The following is a 20,879-nucleotide window of genomic DNA, read 5'->3' as shown; positions in this document are numbered from 1 at the left end:
CTTATTTATTCTTATATATCTAGGGATTTTGAGGCTTTTATTTTTGTACTGGGGATTGAACCCAGAGGTGGTTAACCACTGAGTTACATCCCAGTTTATTTTTATTTTTTATTTTAAGACAGGGTCTTGCTAAATTGCTCATGGCTTCACCAAATTGCTGAGGCTGGCTTTGAATTCACAATCCACCTGCCTCAGTCTTGAGGCTACTTTAATACAAGCATACAATTTTAGAATTGGTATTGTTTTAGTTAATTGAATCCTTTTTCTCCCTAATAATACATTTTATTTTAAAATGTATCACCTGATACTATTATGTTTTCTAAATCTTTCTTTTGTTTAATGATTGCTAGTAATTTTGCCAATCTTTTCACTTTCAAATACTGTATTTTCTTTTATGTTGTGTAACTTCGTAAATAGCTTAGAGTTCCATTTTGATGTGTGCATTTTTCCATATTTTTATTGATGCATTATAATTGTACATAATGGTGGGATTTGTTGTTACATATTCATACATGCATGTAATACTATTCCCCAGTATTGCCACTTTCCCTTTCTTCCTCCCATTGCCTGCCCTTTCCTCTACTGATTTTCTTTCAATTTTCAGGAGATTCCCCTGCCTACCTTTCTTTTCCTTTTTCCTAACTTCTAAACCTAAGAGCAAACATATGACTCTTGACTTTCTGAACTTGGCTAATTTTGCTTAACATAATGCTCTCAAGTTCCATCCATTTTCCTGTAAAGGACAATTTCATTCTTCTTTATGGCTGAATAAAACTCCATTGTGTATATATAGCACATTTTCTTTGTCCAGTCATCTGTTGGTAGACATGTAGGCTAGGTTCCATAGTTTAGCTATTGTGAATTGTGCTGCTATAAACAGTAGGCATGTATCACTATAGTATACCAACTTTAGTTCTTTAGGATAAACACTGAGGAGTGATATAGCTAAGTCAGATGGTGATTATATCCCACACTGATTTCTGTGGTGGTACTGATTCACAATCCTACCAATAGTGTAAAAGGTTTTCTTTTTTTCTCCAGCCTCTCTAGCATTTATTATTGTTTGTATTCTCATTGACTGCCATTCTGACTGGACTGAGATGAAATCTCAGTGTAGTTTTGATTTACATTTCCCTAATCGCTAACAATGTTGAACACATTTACATTTGTATGTTGGTCATTGGTATTATTTATTTTGAGAAGTGTCTGTTTAGTTCATTTGCCAATTTATTAATTGGGTTATTTGGTTCTATGATGTGTTAAGTTTTTTGAGTTCTTTATATATTCTGCATATTGATCCTCAGTCAGAACAGTAGCTAGCAAAAATTTCCTCCCATTTTGTAGGTTATCTCATCACATTCTTAATTGCTTCCTTTGCTGTTCAGAGGCTTTTTACTTTAATGCCATCCCATTTTTTAACTCTTGGCATTATTTCCTGAACTTTATGGTTCTACTGAGAAAGTCATGGCTTGCACCTATATGTTGAAAGTGTGACCCTATGTTTTCTTCTAGCAGTTGCATAGTTTCTGGTCTAATTCCTAGGTTATTGATCCATTTTGAGTTGACTGTCATACAGGGTAAGAGATAAAGATCTAGTCTCATTATTACACATATGAGTAACCAGTTTCCTAGCACTGTCTGTTAAAAAGGTTATCTTTTGCTGGGTATGGTGGTGCACCATGTAATTCCATCAGTGGTGCACACCTGTAATCCCAGGGGCTCAGAGGGCTGAGGCAGGAGGATCGCATTTTGAAGCCAGCTGCAGAAATTTAGCAAGACTCTAAGCAACTTAGCAAGACCCTGTATCAAAGTAAAAAGGGCTAGAGATGTGGGTCAGTGGTTAAGTACCTTTGGGTTCAATTCCTGGTACCAAAAATAAGCTTGTCTTTTGCCTAGTGTATGTTCTGGACACTTCTGTTAAGGATCAGATGGCTCTATTTGTGTGAGCTTGTCTCCATGTATTCTATTCTGTACCACTGGATTATGTGTCTGTTTTTATGCCTATATCATGCAATTATTATTACTATAGGTCTGTAGTATAATTTAAAGTCAGGTATTGTGATGCTTCCAGCATTGCTTATTTGGGCTTAGAATTGATTTGGTTATTCTAGGTCTTCAATTATTCCAAATGAATTTTAAGACTGTTTTTTTCTAGTTCTGTGAAGAAAGTCACTGATATTTTGATGGAGAGTGTGTTGAATCTGTATATTGCTTGTGGTAGTATAGCCATTTATTTTAACAATATTAATTCTGCCTATCCATGAACATGTGAGTCCTTTCCATCTTCTTTTGTCTTCTTCAGTTTCTTTCTTCAATATTCTATAATTTTCTTTGTAAAGTTCTTTCACCTTCTTGGTTAGATTTATTCCTAGGATTTTTTTTTTAATTAGAGCTTTATAGTTATACATAGTTAGGTTCATCCTGAAAAACTCATATATGCATGGAAATCAATTTCAGTTCATGATGCCCCCCCTTTCCCTCTCCATTTTCCCTCCCACTCTCATTCCCTTCTCCCATTCTCCTTCCTCTACTTTAATAGACTTCCTTTTGCTCATCTATTAATTTATATTTGATTGGTTCTTTATGTTATCCCATCCTTCCCTTCACCTTTCCTTTATTTTACTCTAGCTTCTGCATACGAGAGAAAACACTTGACCTTTTAGTTCCCGAGTTTGGCTTATTTCACTTAGCAAAATATCCTCTAATTCCATCCATATTCTGGCAAATGCCATAATTTCAGTCTTTTTATGACTGAGTAGAACTCCACTGTATTTATATACCACACAATTGATGGGCATCTGGGTTGATCCCATGGTTTACCTTTTGTGAAGTTCAACTGCTATAAAGATTGAGGTGACTATGTTACTATAGTATGCCAAGTTTAGATCTTCTGGGAAAATACCAAGGAGTGGGATAACTGGGTCATATGAAGGTTCCATCCCTACTTTTTAAAGGAATCTCCATACTGCTTTCCCAAGTAGTTGTACTAGTTTACAGTCCCACCAACAATGTACAAGTGTACCTTTACCCCCACAATCTCACCAGCACTTATTGTTGTTCATATTTTTGACCATTGCCATTCTGATTGGAATAAGATGAAATTTTAGTGTAGTTTTGATTTGCCTTTCCATGATTCCTAGAGATGCTGAACTCCTTTATTCACATATTTGTTGGCCATTTGTATTTCTTCTTTTGAGAAGTTTCTATTTAGTTCTCTTGTCCATTTACTGATTGGGTTATTTGTTTTTTGGGTGTTAAGTTTTTTGAATTCTTTGTATATCTGGGTATTAATCCCCTATCAGAGGAGTACCTGGCTAAGGTTTTCTGCCATTTGTAGTCTCTCTCTTCATGCTCTTAATCATTTCCTTTGCTGTCCAGACACTCTTTAGTTCAATGGCATTCCACTAATTGATTCTTGGTTTTATTTGTTGTGTTTTGTGGGTCTTGTTAAGGAAGTAGGTGCCAGCACCTGTATGATGGAATGTTGACCCTTTTTTTTTTCCTTCTGGAAGTTGTAAAGTTTCTGGTATAATTTCTAAATCTTTGATCATTTGATCATTTTGATCATTTCATTTTGGTTTGAATTTTGTGCAGAGTGAGAGACAGGAGTCTAATTTCATTTTTCTACTTATAGCTATCCAGTTTTTCTAGCACAACTTGTTAAAAAGACTCTCTTTTATCCAAAATATGTTTTTGGCAATTTTGTTGAATATCAGATGACTTTAGGTATGTGGATTTATCTCTGTGTCTTCTACTCTGTTCCATTGGTCTTGACGTCTATTTTGATGCCAATACCATGCTGTTTTATTAATACAGCTCTGCATTATAATTTCAGATCAGGTATTATGATGCCTCCTGCTTCTCTTTTCTTGCTCAGTGTTGCTTTTGCTATTCTGGGTCTTTTATTCTTCCAAATGAATTTTAGAATTGTTTTTTTCTAATTCTGTGAAGAATGTCATTGGTATTTTAATGGGGTTTGCATTGAATCTGTAAATTTCTTTTGGTGGTATGGCAATTTTTATGGGTCTACATGTCTGAGAACATGGAATGTTTTTTCATCTTTTAAGGTTTTCTTCAATTTCTTCCTTCAGCATTCTATAATTTTCATTGTATAAATATTTTACCTCCTTGGTTAGATTAATTCCCAATTATTTTATTTATTTATTGAGATTATTGTGACTGAGATAACTCCTGATTTCTTCTAAATCATTGTTGGAGTATAGGAAAATTATTGATTTATGGGTATTGATCCTTTAACCTGTTACTTTGCTAAACTCATTGATATGCTCTAGAAGTCTTCTGGTGGAGGATTTGAGTTTTCTTGATATAGGATTGTATCATCAGAAATGAGAGGTCATTTGATTTTTTCATTTCCAATTTATATCCCTTTTATTTACTTTTCTTGCCTGACCACTCTGACTAATGTTTGAATATTGAATAGCAGTGCTGAGAGTGTACAGTCTTGTCTTGTTCCTGATTTTAGAGGAAATGTTTTTAGTTTTTCTCCATTTAGTATGATTTTGGCTTTGGGTTTGTTATGAATGGCCTTTACTATGTTGAGGTAAGTTCCTTCAATCCCTAGCTTCTCCAGCATTTTTAACATGAATGGGTGTTGGATTTTATCAAAGGCCTTTTCTGCATCTATTGAAATGATCATGTGATTTTTGTCTTTAATTCTATGTAAGTGGTGAATTACATTTCTTGATTTGCATATGTTGAACAAAACTTGCATCCCTGGAATGAAACCCACTTGATCATGAATCTTTTGATGTTCTTGAATAGTTTGCTAATATTTTATTGAGGATTTTTTATCTATGTTCATTAGGAATATCAGTCTGTAGTTTTCTTTCCTTGATATGTCTTTGATTTTGGTATCAGGTTTATACTGGCTTTATAATGTATATTTGGGTGTGTCCCCCCCTTTTCAATTTCATGCAATAATTTAAGAAAGATTGGTGTTAGTTATTCTATAAAGTTCTGGTAAAACTCAGTTAAGAATCCAATAGGTCCTGGGTTTTTCTTTTTTGAAAGACTTTTAATTGCTGTTTCTATTTCATTACTTGATATTGCTGTTTAGGTTTTCTGTATCTTCTTAATTTAACTTGAGCAGATCATATATATCTATAAATTTGTCAAATTCTTCCAGGTTTTCCAGTTTATTGAACTATGAATTTTCAAAATAGTTCTAATAATTGTCTGTATTTCAGAAGGGCCTGTGTGATATCTCCATTTTCATCTCAGACTTTGTTAATTTGGGTCTTCTTGCTCCTTTTGGTTGGTTTGGCTAAAGATTTGTTAACCTTATTTATCTTTTTAAAGACAAAGATCTTTGTTGCATTGCTTCTGTGTAGTGTTTTCTTAGTCTCATTGATTTTTGGCTCTGATCTTAATTATTTTCTGCTTTGTACTCAATAATCACCTCCTGGTTATTGCTTGATATTTTAGTTCTGTACATTCTTAAATGGGATATTACTATTATCTTAAATAGGTAAGGTCTTTTTTGTTTTACCTACATGTTTATCAATTTATTTTCTTAGCTTACTATCCCTTCTTGTACCTAATACTTTTTGTAGATTCATTTTTCTTCTTCCACTCACTTTTTTTTAAATCACAATTATATTCATTCTATCAGGAAATAAGCTTGGTTAAAATTAAGACTATTTCCATTGCTACCACCTTGGTCTGAGCTTCCCTTGTGATACGTGGATTGCTGCAACTGCCACTTCACACGTCTCATTGATCTATTTTGTCTCACAATAGTCTATACTAAACACAGAGACCCCAATAATCATAGCAGCATTTCTTATCTCTGCTCAAAACCCTATAATGCTTCCCCATTACACTCTGAGTGAAAACTAAGTCTTTACAATAATTCGTGAGGCTCTGGCCTCATCTCCTCCTATTGTCTCATTTATTCAACACCCCCATCCACCCAGCCTCCTGGTCATTTCTTCAACATATTCTTAGCTTACACCCTTCGCTCTCACTATACCTACGTGGATTTATCTCTGGCTTTTCCCTCATCTTCACTACCCAACTTCATAGCCTTTTCAAAGTGTTTCTCATGTCTCTTCTAAAAAAAGCCCTACCATGGGATTAAGAATATAGCTTAATGGTAGAGTATTTACCTAGTATGGGCCAAGCCCATATAGTTCAATATCCAGCATCTCAAAAGCCTATCCTACTAATTGTGCAAATTTACTCCTCATCATGCCATGGCACTTTCTATCACCCTTTACCTACTCTCCTTTTTCTTTTTTCCATAGCAAACATCACCTTCTGATAATTAATTTACTAGGTTATGAGATCAGGAGAATACCTTTGTTTAATCACTGCTGTTTTAAGTTTTAGAATAATACTTGCATATAGTAATAACTCAACTGATATTTGTTTTTTGAATATAAGAATGTCTGACAAGATAGAATTTCTCTTCCGTTATTCTCCTTGATAAAATTAGTGCTTCTTGTATCTATGGAACCATGTGCTTCATAAGTTCTAGAAAATCCTCAAGCAATAATTTTCAAATATGGCCAATACATGTTAGGTCATCCTTAATCTGTTCTCCATCTGTTTTAACCACAACAATCATATTTTTGTCCCTTGTCACATTCTGCTGTGTTTTAGGTGATTACTTGAGATTCATCTTTCAGCTTATTGTTTTGCTATTTACCAATTTTATTTTTAATATCATAATTTTATATTTTTAGAAAGTTCTATTTGGTTCATCTTTATGTATACATAAGCATTTTATTGATTTTCTGGTGATTATATCTTTAATTCTTTGATTATTGTATACATGGTTATTTCATTCTATACTAATTTTCATATCTAAATTTACTGGACCCTTCAGTCTGCTGTTTATAGCTTTTGTTGATATTCACATGCAAATATTTCATTGCATGTTGGATAACATTATACTTTGTTGATCTTAATCGGTGGAAACCTGGGGACTTGAATTGAGGGTACTTTCATCTACAAGAGATTTATTTGTGTTTCTGTTGGCAGTCAAAGAACATTACCACATTGGAGTCACTTTCCACATTTCCCAGATCCCAGACATACTCCAGGGGGTTCAGGTGAGATTCTCTGTCTTATTGCTGACTCAGGTTTCAGCATCTCCATTCTGGCATTTCTATCTGATACACAGTGTTTCATATGTGCATTCTGCTCAGCTCCAAAGTTTGATTTTAGCTCATGGGCTTACATCTTTTTCCCTTTTGAACAGAATTTCTTTATTTCCTATTAGCTCAGTGTTAAAGTTTAGATGTTGAATGCTGCCAAAGTCCATGAATTGAAGTCTTGCTTCCCAGGGTGGTACTCTTGGTAAGTGGTAGAAACTTAAGGAGGAAGGCTTAGTGGGAGACATTCTTTGCAGGATGTGCCCTTGAAAGGGATTGTGGAACTTGCTGTATTCCTCTTTTTCTTCTGCTTTGTGGCTCATGACATGCACAGCTTACTCTTTCACACATTCCCACCATGACATGCTGCCTCATCAGAGAACCAAAGCAATGTACCTCTATCCCTGATCTTGAACTGAAAAATCCAGAACCATGAGGCAAAATAAACCTTTTCTCTCTGTAAGTTAAAAAATCTCAGATATTTTGTCACAATAATGGCAAAATGACTAATATGCTCATCAAAATGTATTACATAAAAATATAACAATATGACATAAACTTTTATGCCTTTATTTCATACCAAGAGGACTCTTTAGGGTCTTTAGACTAGTACCTTCATACTGATGGATGTTAAAGTCTAGGCAGCACTTTTCAATTTCTTTTGCTTTCTCTCTCTTGTCCTTGATTTTTAAAAGAAGTTAGGATCTCTAGACTTCAAACACTCTTCCTGAAAAACATTTCTGCCTAACAACAACAACAGTGACAGCAAGAACAGTCTTTACTGAACATTTACTATGTGCTATCAGATTTCTAAGTACTGTATATGTGATATTGGATTTAATGTTCACAGTTCTTCTTATACAGTTGAAGAAACTATGAATCAGAGAGACTATGTACTAGCAGAGGATCACACAGTTAATATGTAATGCATCTGGGGTTGCTTTTTTTTTTTTTTTCCAAACTCAAAATCCATGTTCATGATCGGAGTTATGGATACTCTCCTGTGTTTCCCTTAACTTGTTCTGCTCAATAAGAATTATTTCCTTGCTGCACATGGGCCCTTGCCCACAAATTGACTTTTTTTCTGCTCAGTATGACAATCCACATTGTTTTACATCCTGGTAAATAGACTGTTTTCAATAGGAAATTGTTGCCCATTACATGTAGAAATCCAGTTTTCCAAGATAGTAGCAGAGCTCAGCTGCATTCTGTCTTACTTACTTACATTTTCCAACCTAATTGGACATTTCCTCCCCAAAAGTAGCCTTAAGCTTAAATGCTACATGATTAATTGCTATGTAAGCACTATATAAGGAGTCAGTAGGGAACTGAAATTGATTGCTTTATCTGTACTTTATGTATATTGACCATCTTTCTCCCCTTTTCCATCGTCGAAGTTGTAGTGTAGCCAATCTCAGATTTCTTTTGCTACTTAAGTCAGTGAAGTCAATAGCAGGCTTTATTATCATTTCCTTCTTGGTGACAATAAAAGGTGTTTGAATCACATGCCTAGACTCTCCAGCAGCAAAGAGCAGGGGTTATTTAGAACTCCAAATATCAATACAAGAACAAGCCTTTTAAATAGAAGTTAGAGAGACAGTGTGTTAAAGGTTAAATAATTATTTTAAATGTCATGATTTGGGGGAGGAAATAATTAAATCAAAAGCAAGTAAAATTTCCAGTGATTGATAATGGCAAATAAAAAAAAAGACATTATTTTGATATTTGATAATTTTAAGAGGTTTGATACATACCATATCCTATAATTCCAAGTACACCAAATGCAAACATCCAGAAGAGGAATCCAGCTATGTACTTCAGGAGTATCAAAAATGTCCAACTAAGGACCATGGCAATACATAGGCCACTAGAAGGAAAAACCCACAACAAATACAGGGGTCAATTTGCTAAATACAACATAATAAAAAAATCAAGACAAGACTTTTATCTATTCAAAAATTTCTTAGTTTATTTTGCTTGAAGCATTCTTAGTTTATTTTATTTTACAGAAACATTTATAATAATAAAAAGTATGAGCACCTTTGGTTTACCTAGGCACACAAGGATGCCCATGTAAGAAAATCAGGGACTTTATACATGAGCATCTTTGTGTATCTAGGTAAACCAAAGTGCAGTATTAATCACTAGTCCAGGAAAAATACAATTCCTCCAACCTACAATTCTGACCTGCCTGCCGCAGTTGTTATGTCCTATTTCTTTTCCCCTTCACATCTACTTCCTGGGTGGTAAATTACAAAATATAAACATGGTGAATTTGTGCTATTCTCTCTACCTGGTGATTAATGGAAATACAACCTGGTTGTCTAGAATCAACTTGAAGCAGAAAGACAAGAAAGATAACTGATTACCCAGTTCCTGAGTTCATGATTTTGTGGTCGTTATCACTTTGATCTAATTATCTTAAGTAATATGTGGTGCCTGACATCACCAGAAAGCCATCCCAGATTTCCTGTGATGTGTTGGACACTACCTGGAACCCTGGTAAGGCTTCAGCATCTCCTGGGCCATGTAGCATTATCACTCAGGCCTATTTTCTATTTTAATTTCTTCCTTGAATTTGAGCTATTGGAGAAAATTCCTTCCCCCATATATCCGGGTTCAGGTTATAAAGGAGTCCCCTTGTGTAATGTCCTCAAAGGGAACTCATTAAGATTGTAAACTGGCTGGCTCTTCCTTTTAGAACTGACAGCTCTAGTGCTTACTGCTAGTTTTCAATCACAACAACAGACAAAGCCTGGTACCTTTATCCAATTTATGGTCTCAAGTGTTAACTTTAAAAAAAATCTTAATAATTACTGTTGCTGAATAGATCACAGCACAGTACCAAATTGCCTTCTCAGGTCAACATAATGCAGTCTTTTTAACTTCAAAAGACATTCCTTCTTAAACTCACAGGTGCATTAATGCTTAAATATTCAATATGGTTGAAGGATTGTTCTATAGCATAGTCCAAGGGGAACATTTAAAAAAGATCAGGGGGTAGGGAGAAAGCTGTTTATTATGTGTTTTAAATTCTTTCATAAAATTTCTAACTAAATAAACTAAGTCCTATCCTATTAGTACTTCAATTGTATATTTCAGAAAAACTGAAAGTGAAGGCAGGTTACTGATGTTATAGTGGTAAGAGTGGTAGCCAGGTATATAGAATTTCAGTGTGTGTCTAGGTGATGTGGACTGGAGAGTCTATGATAATATACACTTGTTCAGGTGAGAGTAGAAAAGTCAAATGAATAAAAACATAGAAAATGACAGTAGGGTCTGACAATAGAGAAACCAGTTCAAGTATTGTTAGCATAAACTACAATGTCTGCTACAGAGATATATCCTAACACATTGAAAATAATTATTGGAATTGTTGAAGACAAAGCATTGAAATGAGGAAATCTCACAAAATAATGCAGTTGTATAGCTATAAAATTACTCACTAGTATTTAATACAATCTTAACTTTATCAAGCCCCATACACTTAAATATGCTGTACCTATCTTGTTCCTCAAGTGTTTTTAGAACTGTTTGGCAAACCCACATTTTTTATGCATCTACTACATTCTAAGAACTGTTATCAGGAGTTAGGAAATTAAACATGAGTTGGGTATGGTTACCATTATAAACAGTGGACAGTGCATCAGAGGAAAAGAGCCAGGTAGGTAAAATACCTGATGGTAGGTGCTGTGTAGAAGAAAAGGATACTTGTATGTCAAGGAATGCAAGGAATGCATACAGACCCATGTACATGCATGCACAGTCACGATAGGTATGAGGAAAACAGAGGGGAACAATTAAAACAATTAATTTTCATAGTGAAGATAACAAAAATTTCACAAGTGACACTAAACTGATTTTAAAGGATGAGGTGGAGTTACCCAGGACTCAGACAAGAATATGGCAGGAAAGGAATGAAAGGGGCAAAATCATGGGTTGAATGGTCTGGGGATGGGATGGGCATATTATTTGATACATTAAAAATATGGGATTAATTAAGACACAAGGATGGAGATAACACTGAGAAACTAAGTGAACCAGGTCATAAAGGGCCTTGAAAGTACCTGAAGAAGTTTTAACTTCATTCCTTGATCAGTAGGGAAACATAAAAGCTTTCAAGCTCTAGCAAGTGACAAAGAGCCCAATGGTCATGACAGTCTTAGAATGTCAATCACATTTACCTACTCTGGGACAGTGGCTGCATTTCTTTAATGTTCCTGAAATATAAATCTTATACTTGAAAATTAAAAACCTCCTCTTCCATATATTTTTTGACTTCTCATAATTACAATGCCTCTGATGATGAGGATAACAATCATTATGTGGAAAGGAAATGTTAGAAAAAAATAGGAATAATAGTTTGGAGGTGAAGGCAGGGACAAATGAGAAAAAAGAACCAGAGAAATAACACCATGTGCAGTGTACCATGATAAGCAGCACACAAGTACCATAGACACAGAAGTCCTACAGGTACTGCCACAGGTGAGTACTTGTATGAGTAGTTTAGAATGTAAAATTTACATTCTTATAACATTCTGCTAACAGTGGGCATATTTACAAGTATCTTTTTCCTGTCCTCACGCTATCTGAAAAAGAAAATGGTCCTAACAGACCTGAGTCAACCTTTTGGCCACGAGGAAGAATGAGGAATCTGAAGAATCATTCCATAGAGGAAATCAGAAAGGGACTGGAGAAGAAGCACTTATGTGTCTACACTTACAAGAGGATCCAATACCATGTCACTGCGTAGTCCTCAAACACTTTTGATCCAATTGCCCTTGCATCAAGGAGTTTATTGACAGCACTGAATTAAAAGAAGGAAAAATTAATAATTTTTCAATCAATGTTAAACAGAAATGTTTTTTATGATAAAAGGAATTTTTCAACTTGCTGTTCAAAGCATGTCTTTAGAAACCACATATCAGCAGTGACTCTTTTCCTAACCACAACACATGAAATACCATTTCAGTAAACTGGCAAAGATGGGTAAAACATCCAAAGGTGGATAAGCTTGCCAAAGTGGCTACAGCTGCACACACAGAGAACATGGCTTTTAAGAACAATGCACGGATTCTTCTCCAGTGTATCCAATATATATATTGAGTATATAAACCCTCAATACTGCAGAAACCTCACTGTAAAAAATAAATTTAAATAAGATCAGTTTGTAATTTACAAAATTCATAGAGTCAAGAATGAACATCTCTTTTGTATTTCTCTGACAGCACTATAGCAGTAAGACATGATGGGGCACACACCTAAAAGTTCACAAATCCTTAGTGTCCCATCTGGTTAATAACCAAGTTTGAAAACACTCATATACAACATTGTCAACCCTTTTCCATGTGCCCCAATTGTAATGCCTCCGTCTTCCCGTCAGGTAACCACTATTCTGACTTTTGTGATAATTATTTTCTAATTTTTCTTTTCCATTTTAACACTTTTATGTATTAATTAACAGGGAAATTTAATTAAGTTCTGCTTCTTTTTGCATTTAATATCAAAGCAATCATACTTCTATTATTATTTTATGAGTTCTTTCACATAGCTCTTTCTAAAATTCATCAATGTTGCTCTTCTAAAGATGCAGGAGCTGTACTATAATACCTGTATCCTACCTGCTAATGTCTTTTAAGAAAGAGAAATAACAATTTTAGAATATCTCAAGTTTTCAGTTTTAAAATTTTTACAAATGAGTTATGCAATGATACTCTGTACATTTATGTTTGCATACACATTGAAGTGTGTGTATGCGTGCATCCAGGGAAATATATTTCCCAATAATGTAGAGCAATGTGTGCATAGTCAAAAGAAACAGTTAATTTACTGCATTATAGTTAGCATGTAGAAACTTGATATAGTGCCAATACATTTCCTTATGTCACATTTCTATCACTATTGATAATGAAAGGTTTGACCATTTTGAAAAACATCATTGTTCTTTCTAATTCATTCTATTTTCTCCCTTCATATGCATGCCTTCTTAATGAACACATACCAATTTCTCCAATCTAAAGTGACATATATATTTCATAATAACACACAATTCTTTTCCTACGACCTCTAACCTTGCTGGGGCTGTAATGTTGGATACAATAAAAGGACGCATCAACATTGAAAATAGAAATGTAACAAACATACTTTGAAGCCTCTCTGAGTTCTAGTACATTTCTTGTTTTTCCACTTCCATCTTCAAACAGCATCTTATTTCCTACTGTTAAAGAGCCATTTTGGTAGAGAAATCAGGCAAACACCTCTGGAGAACTGTAAAAGTAAATTAAAATTATGGCAATCACTTTTCTGCTTCTTTCATGATGTCCTCCTGTTGTAAACTTTATAATCAAATTCTTACTAGGTATTTAAATTGCTCAATAAAAATAGCTAATTGTTTTTTACTTGATGATTTGAAGATTTTCCAAATCTAATTCAGTTCTAAAGCTGAAATAGAAAGCAAATATGATTATAATCTGAAGTTACATTGCAAACCTTTTGATTATTTTATGCATGGTAAATATTATTTTATACATGGTATATTCACCAAATTGCCACAAATAGGATATACAGCATGAGTGACAATGATAATCACTTTCATAGAAAAGTCACACTCATTTGTATGACTGAATGAGAAGAGGCTTGCTATTTTAATAAAATCTTGGCTATGCCTAGAATGAAGTCTAGTTTCTATAAGGAGTAGAAATGAAAATTCTGAAGCTATCAAGGAAGTTCATACTTTGTATGTAGACTAGTATAATTTCTGAGTATTAAATTACTGTTCAATTTTCTATATTCTTACTTTGATTAAGTAGAATCCTTTACTCTTTATCTATTAAACTATTTTTAAGCCCAGTTTCAAATGAAGAGGTAAGAGAAATCAGAAATGGATTATTTTCATAATTTTTCTAAGAAGCATTGCCAATTTGCATAAAGGGCTTAAAATAAAACTTTAAAGCAACCAGTATAGAGAAAGACCTATGTCACCACAAAGCCTTTCTTGACTTTGCTGGCTCTCTTTTTCACCCACCTCCAACTTCTATAGCTCTAATAATATGACTGATTCCTCCAGTGTCATCCCAAATTTTTCTCCTGCTACTTCCTTCCCTCCTGTGGCAAATCTGACATAGTATTGTCTATCCGATGCTTTGCTTGCTCTCAATCCAATTAGATTTCTGCCCTGCCATGGAAATTGTCCTCCCAGTGGCCCAAATGACCTCATCCTGCTAGAATTTGTTACCCAGAGTACTGCCTGGCACTAGTAGAACTTGGCCTATATTTGCTCTTCACTGAGCTACTACTGTTCTGAGCTTTTGACACAGTAGATACCTGCTTGCCTTTCTGAAACTCTTTCTCCTTGGCTTATGTGGATCACATCTCTCCTATGCTCCCTTCTTTCTGTGCATTCTGCCCTTTTATACTCTCTACATATGAGTGTTGCCACCCAGAGGGTGCCCTGACCTTGTTCCACATATTATTTTTTCTGGGTAATCTCATCCAATCTGTTAACTTCTGTTACTTAATATGCTCACTGAATATTTTAGAAAGTAGAGAAAATATGAAGAAAGGTTTAAAAAGTACACATTGTCCTAGCTCCCACATTAAACTCCATTAACATTTTGATGGATTTCCTTCCAGTCCTCCTTCTATAAATATTTTCCCTTTGAAATCAAACTCATAATAGGATATGTAGTGTTGTCCCTAGTTTCTTTCTCTTAATATTACTTATTTCCTTTTACAAAGTCTTTAATGAGTGAATTTTATTAGTGTCATAATATCCCATCTGCTGTTAAGAGAAGCCCAAGATGATTGCAATGTTTATCTTAATCTCTCCCTCACTAGGCTATGAGGGGCTATGCCTTATTCATCTTGTATATCAAATGTACATCTTATATTCTGCAATTTAATCTAATGATACTTTTAAGGGCAGGGACCATGTCTTATTTTATACCTATTGTATCTTACATGACAAATGATTACTTTTATCTTTGCATACCATTTTTTAACACTATTCTTGGCTATAGACAGATGTTGCTTAGGGCTTCTTGGTGAGGGAGTTGTTTGCAGGGCCTTCATCTTTGTTTCAGGGTCTATAGTGACCCAGGGAAAAGTGACAGGGCAATAAACTCATGTATTTTCTGGGAACTTCTTTGATGTACTTGACTTTCTGCTTAATCCAATGACTATTATCATTCTTCTGTTATTTTATGTTTTGATGATTAAATTATAAAAAGAGATACTTGAAAATTATTTACAAGATGAAAGATTTCAGAACTTTAGTGGAATGGGGAGTTTCACATGGTGCTGCCGCCTGTAGCAATGAGACAGCAGGAATTTATCGGAGGCGGACTGGGAATGAACTACTTCTTTATCCTTTTGTGCTGCTTGCTTGCTTGCTTGCTCCCTAGTTTATAGAGGAAGAGAAGCTTGCTTGCTTTTAGAGGAAGAGAGGCTTGCTTGTTTTTAGAGGTGCTACGCTTTCAGAGAGGCTACACTTTCAGACAGGCTACTGCTGTAGAGGTCTGCTGCTTCTTAGAGGTGCGTCCTTCTCCCAGGTGAAGAGAATGTCTTATATACACTAAGGCAGCCAATCAGCTTAGGATTAGGTAGCACGATTGGAGCACGCACCACGGTACCAATCAAGAAAGAATGAGGAGCATCTGTTGACCACGAGCGCGGAAGAGACATCAATCAATCAGGCAAAAGGTCATGAGAGATCACTGCCATGTTAACACTAATTATGCATCTCCTCTTGGCCCAATGCCAGCCGCCATCTTAGAGTTACTTCCTCAAACAGCTGTTTATGTGTCTCTACAACATGATGCTATTTTGACAGTGATTTAATTCAGTCTTCCTACTTTCCAAGAATGTCATCATCTCTAAATAAGAAATAATCCTCACCATCTAGAAAAACTAGAAAAACTAAAAAGAAAGAGGTCTAGAAAAACATCTAGAAAGAGTCTAAGAGAAGCTCTTTAGCTCCGACTTTCATGCTAACTGGCTGAATCTCTTCACCTTTCCTTTACATTCCGATCCCACAGCTACTCCTGTTGCTTGCTATACACCTCCTTGAGATTCTTCTGGAAGCATTTGCCTACTTTGGTTAGAGTTTTGACAGTACTCCTTTCAACCCATACTTGGTCAGGGGTAGAAGAAACTTTGCAAATGCTTGTTCTGCTGGACTCCCACCACCACAGTTCTGACTGCAATCGCACTGCCACTCTGAGGGAATCCTTGGGGTGGTCCTCTGGGTGCATGAAGTTTCATCTGTTTTAAAAGTTATATATACTAATTGTAGAAAAATGGAGAAATAGGGAAAAAATAGAGAGAAAATAACCACAGTTTTACTACCCCCAAACAATCCCTTAATATTTGGTGTATTTCTTTCTGATTTTTTTTCTTTGAATAGATTTTGTTCACTTTAATGTCTACATGCTTGTCAGTATAGTGTATATAATAATTTTCATTTTTGACATAATAGTGTATATATGTTCATTTATTATAATATCTATACTTGATAATTCTAAAACATTTCTTTTAATGAATGTATCATAATTTATTTAAATGTTATCTTGTACTTGAATATTTTAGTGTTTGTGTTTCCTCTCTCTCTCTCTGAGTACTTTGAATAAACATTGCGATGGATATCTGTAAAGTTTTTTTGGTAGTTAGAATTATATCCTTAATAAAGGAAAATAAGTAGTTCTTTTTTTTTTTTTCCCTAAACAGAGTATCACTTTAAGTGAAGTTTAAAACTTTAAAGAAATAAAATGTAGACTCATTCAGAAGACATAAATATTTAAATTTCAAATCATAAAGACAAGTATGTGTCTTGCCCCCTCCCCACAGCAATTTCTGAACAACAATTCTGGTTAAATCTAGGGAAAGATGTGTATGGGTATACATGCTTGTGGAACTCCAAATAACCAATTGGATTGACTTTTAAAAATCAATTTTTCAATCTTTTTCTTGTGTGTTTATGTAGCAAAACCTAACAACTCAGACCTCCCATGAAATATCTCTGGCTAGAGTTCAGGAGGATGACTTTACCTTGGACGTCCTCCTAATTAACTCTGGAACCTCGGACCAGACCTAGAACCATTCCAGATCTTAGTTTCATCAACTGTGAAACATGGAGACTTAATTAAACAACTTCTTGGTAGAGTCTGTGTTTCTAAGGTAAAATTACTACCACTTACAAGGTTTGCTTGGAAAAACTGCCGGGGGGCACTCATCATCCATTAAGGCTTCTGAGAGGGTCTGAAACAGAAAAAGAGTATATTAAATCATCAAAGGTCTTGCAATGACTACTTTTATTTCCCATATAAAAGTTCTCTTTCCAAATGTAACTCCATAAATCTCATTGTCCCAAATTCTACCTCCAATAATAGTAACTGTAAGATCATCACATATGAATTCTTGTTTGACAAGCTCTTTTAAATGACCTAACCAATGGTTCAATCAAATCAATAATAATAAAACCAGACTTTCTAAAAGCAAAGCACACTTGTGAAGGTATGTATCTTTGTCTTAGCTATATCCTGGTGTCAATACTTCACACCTCCCCACATAACCCAGAAAACAGCATCTTCTCTACTGTAAAAGTCATTAATATTAACATAATTAGGCTTTAGAAATCCCTTATAAATCTCAAACCTAGATAGGTTTACTTTGTTGTTTGATGAGTATTTATCAACTAGCCTTGGAAATAAAATTTGTATTGTTAAGTTACTATGGGGCTTCATCACACATTAATGAAATGGTGACTGCAAATGATATTAAATCCTAACTCTTAACAGCAAAAAAATCCATTCAGGTAGAGAATTTGCTGGTGCCAGGAAAAAGTTGAAGCTAACTTACCAGACTTCACAGCCTGTCTTAACACTCCAAGTCTGCACAATGATACTCTATAAATGGGGTGTGTTTTCATGACTGTACATGTGCATTTGTGTTTTAATGGAATGGTGCCTTTAGTAATCATTTCCTAGATGTAGGGGCTTGTCCAGTAACAAATGATCACATTACACTTGAGACGGAGACAAAGGTTAAATTCTTCTCTAGTTGTAAGCTTAAATACACATACCTTTACAGGCTCAGCATTAGGCTTGCAAAATTGACGGTAGTATTGCCAATTACTTTCATTTGCTGTGTGCACAATTTGCATTTCCACATAGGTTAAAAATCTTTCTGGGCACTTAGAGACACAGATCTATGACGAATAGGAAAATAATGATGGGAATTGAATTAAAAAAATAAAGGAAGTATCCATAATGTTAGACTTGTAAATTATCCACTAAAATAATGAGCAAAGCACTGCTTTCTATCAGAGGAACTTAAACCAATTTCTAGTCTTATTGTAAAAAATTAAATTACAAACATAGAGTTCCTCTCTGATGTTGATGCTGTGTTAAAACAATCAGGTACTCTACAGTGATGGGCTTATTGTTAACTTTTGATTTTGACATAATTGTAGATCTATAGGTAGTTGTAAGAAATAGATTCCACATAGCTTTTATTTGTTTCCCCCTAATGACAAGAGTTTGAATAACTATAAAAAATAATTTAGCCAGGAAATTTATATTGTTACTGTCCACTGACCTTATTTAGATTGCACTAGTTTTATATTCACTCATCTATGTATATCTGCATGTGGGTGTAGCTCTGTGAAATCTTATCAAATGTGTATATTTATGTGACCACTACCACAGGACAATGATGGCCTTTTTTTTTTTTTTTCTTTCAAAACTGGGACTGAACCCAGGGGTGCTCTCCTATTGAGCTATTGAGCTACATCCCCATCCCTTTAAAGAATTTTTGAGATAGGATTTTGCTAAATTTTGGAGGATGGCCTCAAATTTGTAATCCTCCAATTTAGGACTCTTAAGTTACTGGGATTATAAGTATGCACCACCATGCCTAGAAATGATGGACTTTAAATAAAACTTTAAAAAATGATCCTATGAATTAGAGATAAGAGTATGATTCAAGATTAATTTTGCCTGTGTACTTTGTGCATATGCAGGGTTAGAATCTTGTGTCCTTTTCTAAATATGAATAAGATGGTGATTTAAAATGTTCCACTGAATGCTGAATGCTGATAATTTATGCCACAATAATGATCAGTGACAGTGAATTCTCAATGACAATTCTCAAAACATAATTAGAGTTTTATCCTTTAAGAAATAAACAATTTTAGGGCTATTTACCACAATAAATCATTATTGTAGTCTTTTACCATGTAGACATGGGCAGAGAAGTCATCCATGTAATTATTTTATATTAATGATCTTGGGGTACTATCAGTGCAAAACCAAATTATTCATTCATGGAGCCACCATGAAATGACTGAATCCAATTAGTAATTCCATAAAAAGAAGGCATTACTATCAGTTTTACTTTTGTTTATAATAATAAAAAAAACAAAGGTAGGTCATATTAAGCCATCTGAGTTACAGTCAGCAATTAAACATCTCTCTACCAATTCATTTCTTCCTTGTGAACTCCTCCTTTGAACTGACGTGCTTCATCTTCCCATCGTACTTCGGTAATTATTCTCACTGGCTGACCTCTATAGACAGTTAGGCAAAAACACCACTGCTGGGCTGACATCTCTCTTCCATCTTTTGGGTCATGTTTCTGCTATACACAAGGGTATTTGGTGTTGACCTCATAGTGAAGTTAGTAGGATAACTAAGTGAATTCCTCAAATCTCACAGTGAACATTCTCTTGTTACAGCAGCAGTGTAATCCTTCTAGAAGTTTTGACAAGGTAAACAACCCATCCCTCCACATTGATATCCCCATACATATTTTCTCTTTCATAGTCTCTCTCACACACACGCTCATTTACCTCTTCTTATAGTTTGGATATGGAATGTTTCCCAAAGGCTCATGTATTGGCTTGGTCCCCAGAGCAGCAATGTATAGAGGTGGGGTTTTGGGGAAGTAATTGGAGCATCAGGGCTCTAACGTCATCATAAATTAATCCATTGATGGATTCATACGGTGTGGATTATGGGATATGGTAGAAACTATAGGAGGTAGGATCTACTTGAAGGGAATGGATCCCTGGTGTACTCTATCTCATCCCTGACACCTCCACCCCTTTCTCTCTCTCTCCTTCCTGGCTGCCATGAGGTGAGCAGCTTTGCTCTGTGATGCCCTCCCTACCATGATGTTCTGCCTTACTACAGGCCCAGAATCAACAGAGGCAAGTGACTACGGACAGAAACCTGGAAAACCATAAACCAAAATAAACCTCTCCTCCTATGTTTTCTCAGGTATTTTTTCATAGCAATGGAAAATTGACTAACACACCTCTGGAGGAAATATTAGAGGCGTCACAGGTACCCTTCTAAAAAATACTGAAGAACTATATAGGTATATTCTTGACATCCAACCTGTCCACATTTTTTGGAAGAAGATTAAGGTCATCATCAATGCAAATGTCAAAAGTTCACTCTGATTGCAGTTGATCTGAATAAATTAACATATTAGAAGATATTTCACAGACTTGATTATTTACTCAAAAAATGTTGAGTTAAAAGATAACTGAACTAGTTCTCCTGTTGGGTGCATTTCAGTGGATTTATAAAAGTGAGCACTGCAAGAACTGAAATGCTTTCACAGGCTTTAAATGATGGTAGCAACTACTGAATTGGGTTCATGATAATTTCTGCACTTACAAATACACACACCATGTATACCACACACATAAAAGTGCTGTGAATATAACACATAAAAGAAAGTAATTAAAATGGTAAAGTG

The 20,879-nt window shown here is 34.9% G+C and overlaps 1 protein-coding gene across 1 annotated transcript in view; it reads right to left on the bottom strand.

Annotated features, from left to right (window-relative positions):
* Positions 1 to 20,879, bottom strand: part of Slc44a5 (solute carrier family 44 member 5) — a 351,400-nt gene that overhangs the window by 23,031 nt on the left and 307,490 nt on the right. The window contains 6 exon segments of the mRNA XM_047562167.1: positions 8,873 to 8,985; positions 11,842 to 11,925; positions 13,263 to 13,353; positions 13,356 to 13,385; positions 17,312 to 17,372; positions 18,196 to 18,321. Coding sequence (XP_047418123.1) covers positions 8,873 to 8,985; positions 11,842 to 11,925; positions 13,263 to 13,353; positions 13,356 to 13,385; positions 17,312 to 17,372; positions 18,196 to 18,321 — 505 coding nt within the window.

This window comes from Sciurus carolinensis, chromosome 1 (genome assembly GCF_902686445.1).
Source record: "Sciurus carolinensis chromosome 1, mSciCar1.2, whole genome shotgun sequence".
Taxonomy (NCBI): domain Eukaryota; kingdom Metazoa; phylum Chordata; class Mammalia; order Rodentia; family Sciuridae; genus Sciurus; species Sciurus carolinensis.
Note: the sequence above shows the minus strand (reverse complement) of the source record. Positions and strands in the feature narration are given on the sequence as shown.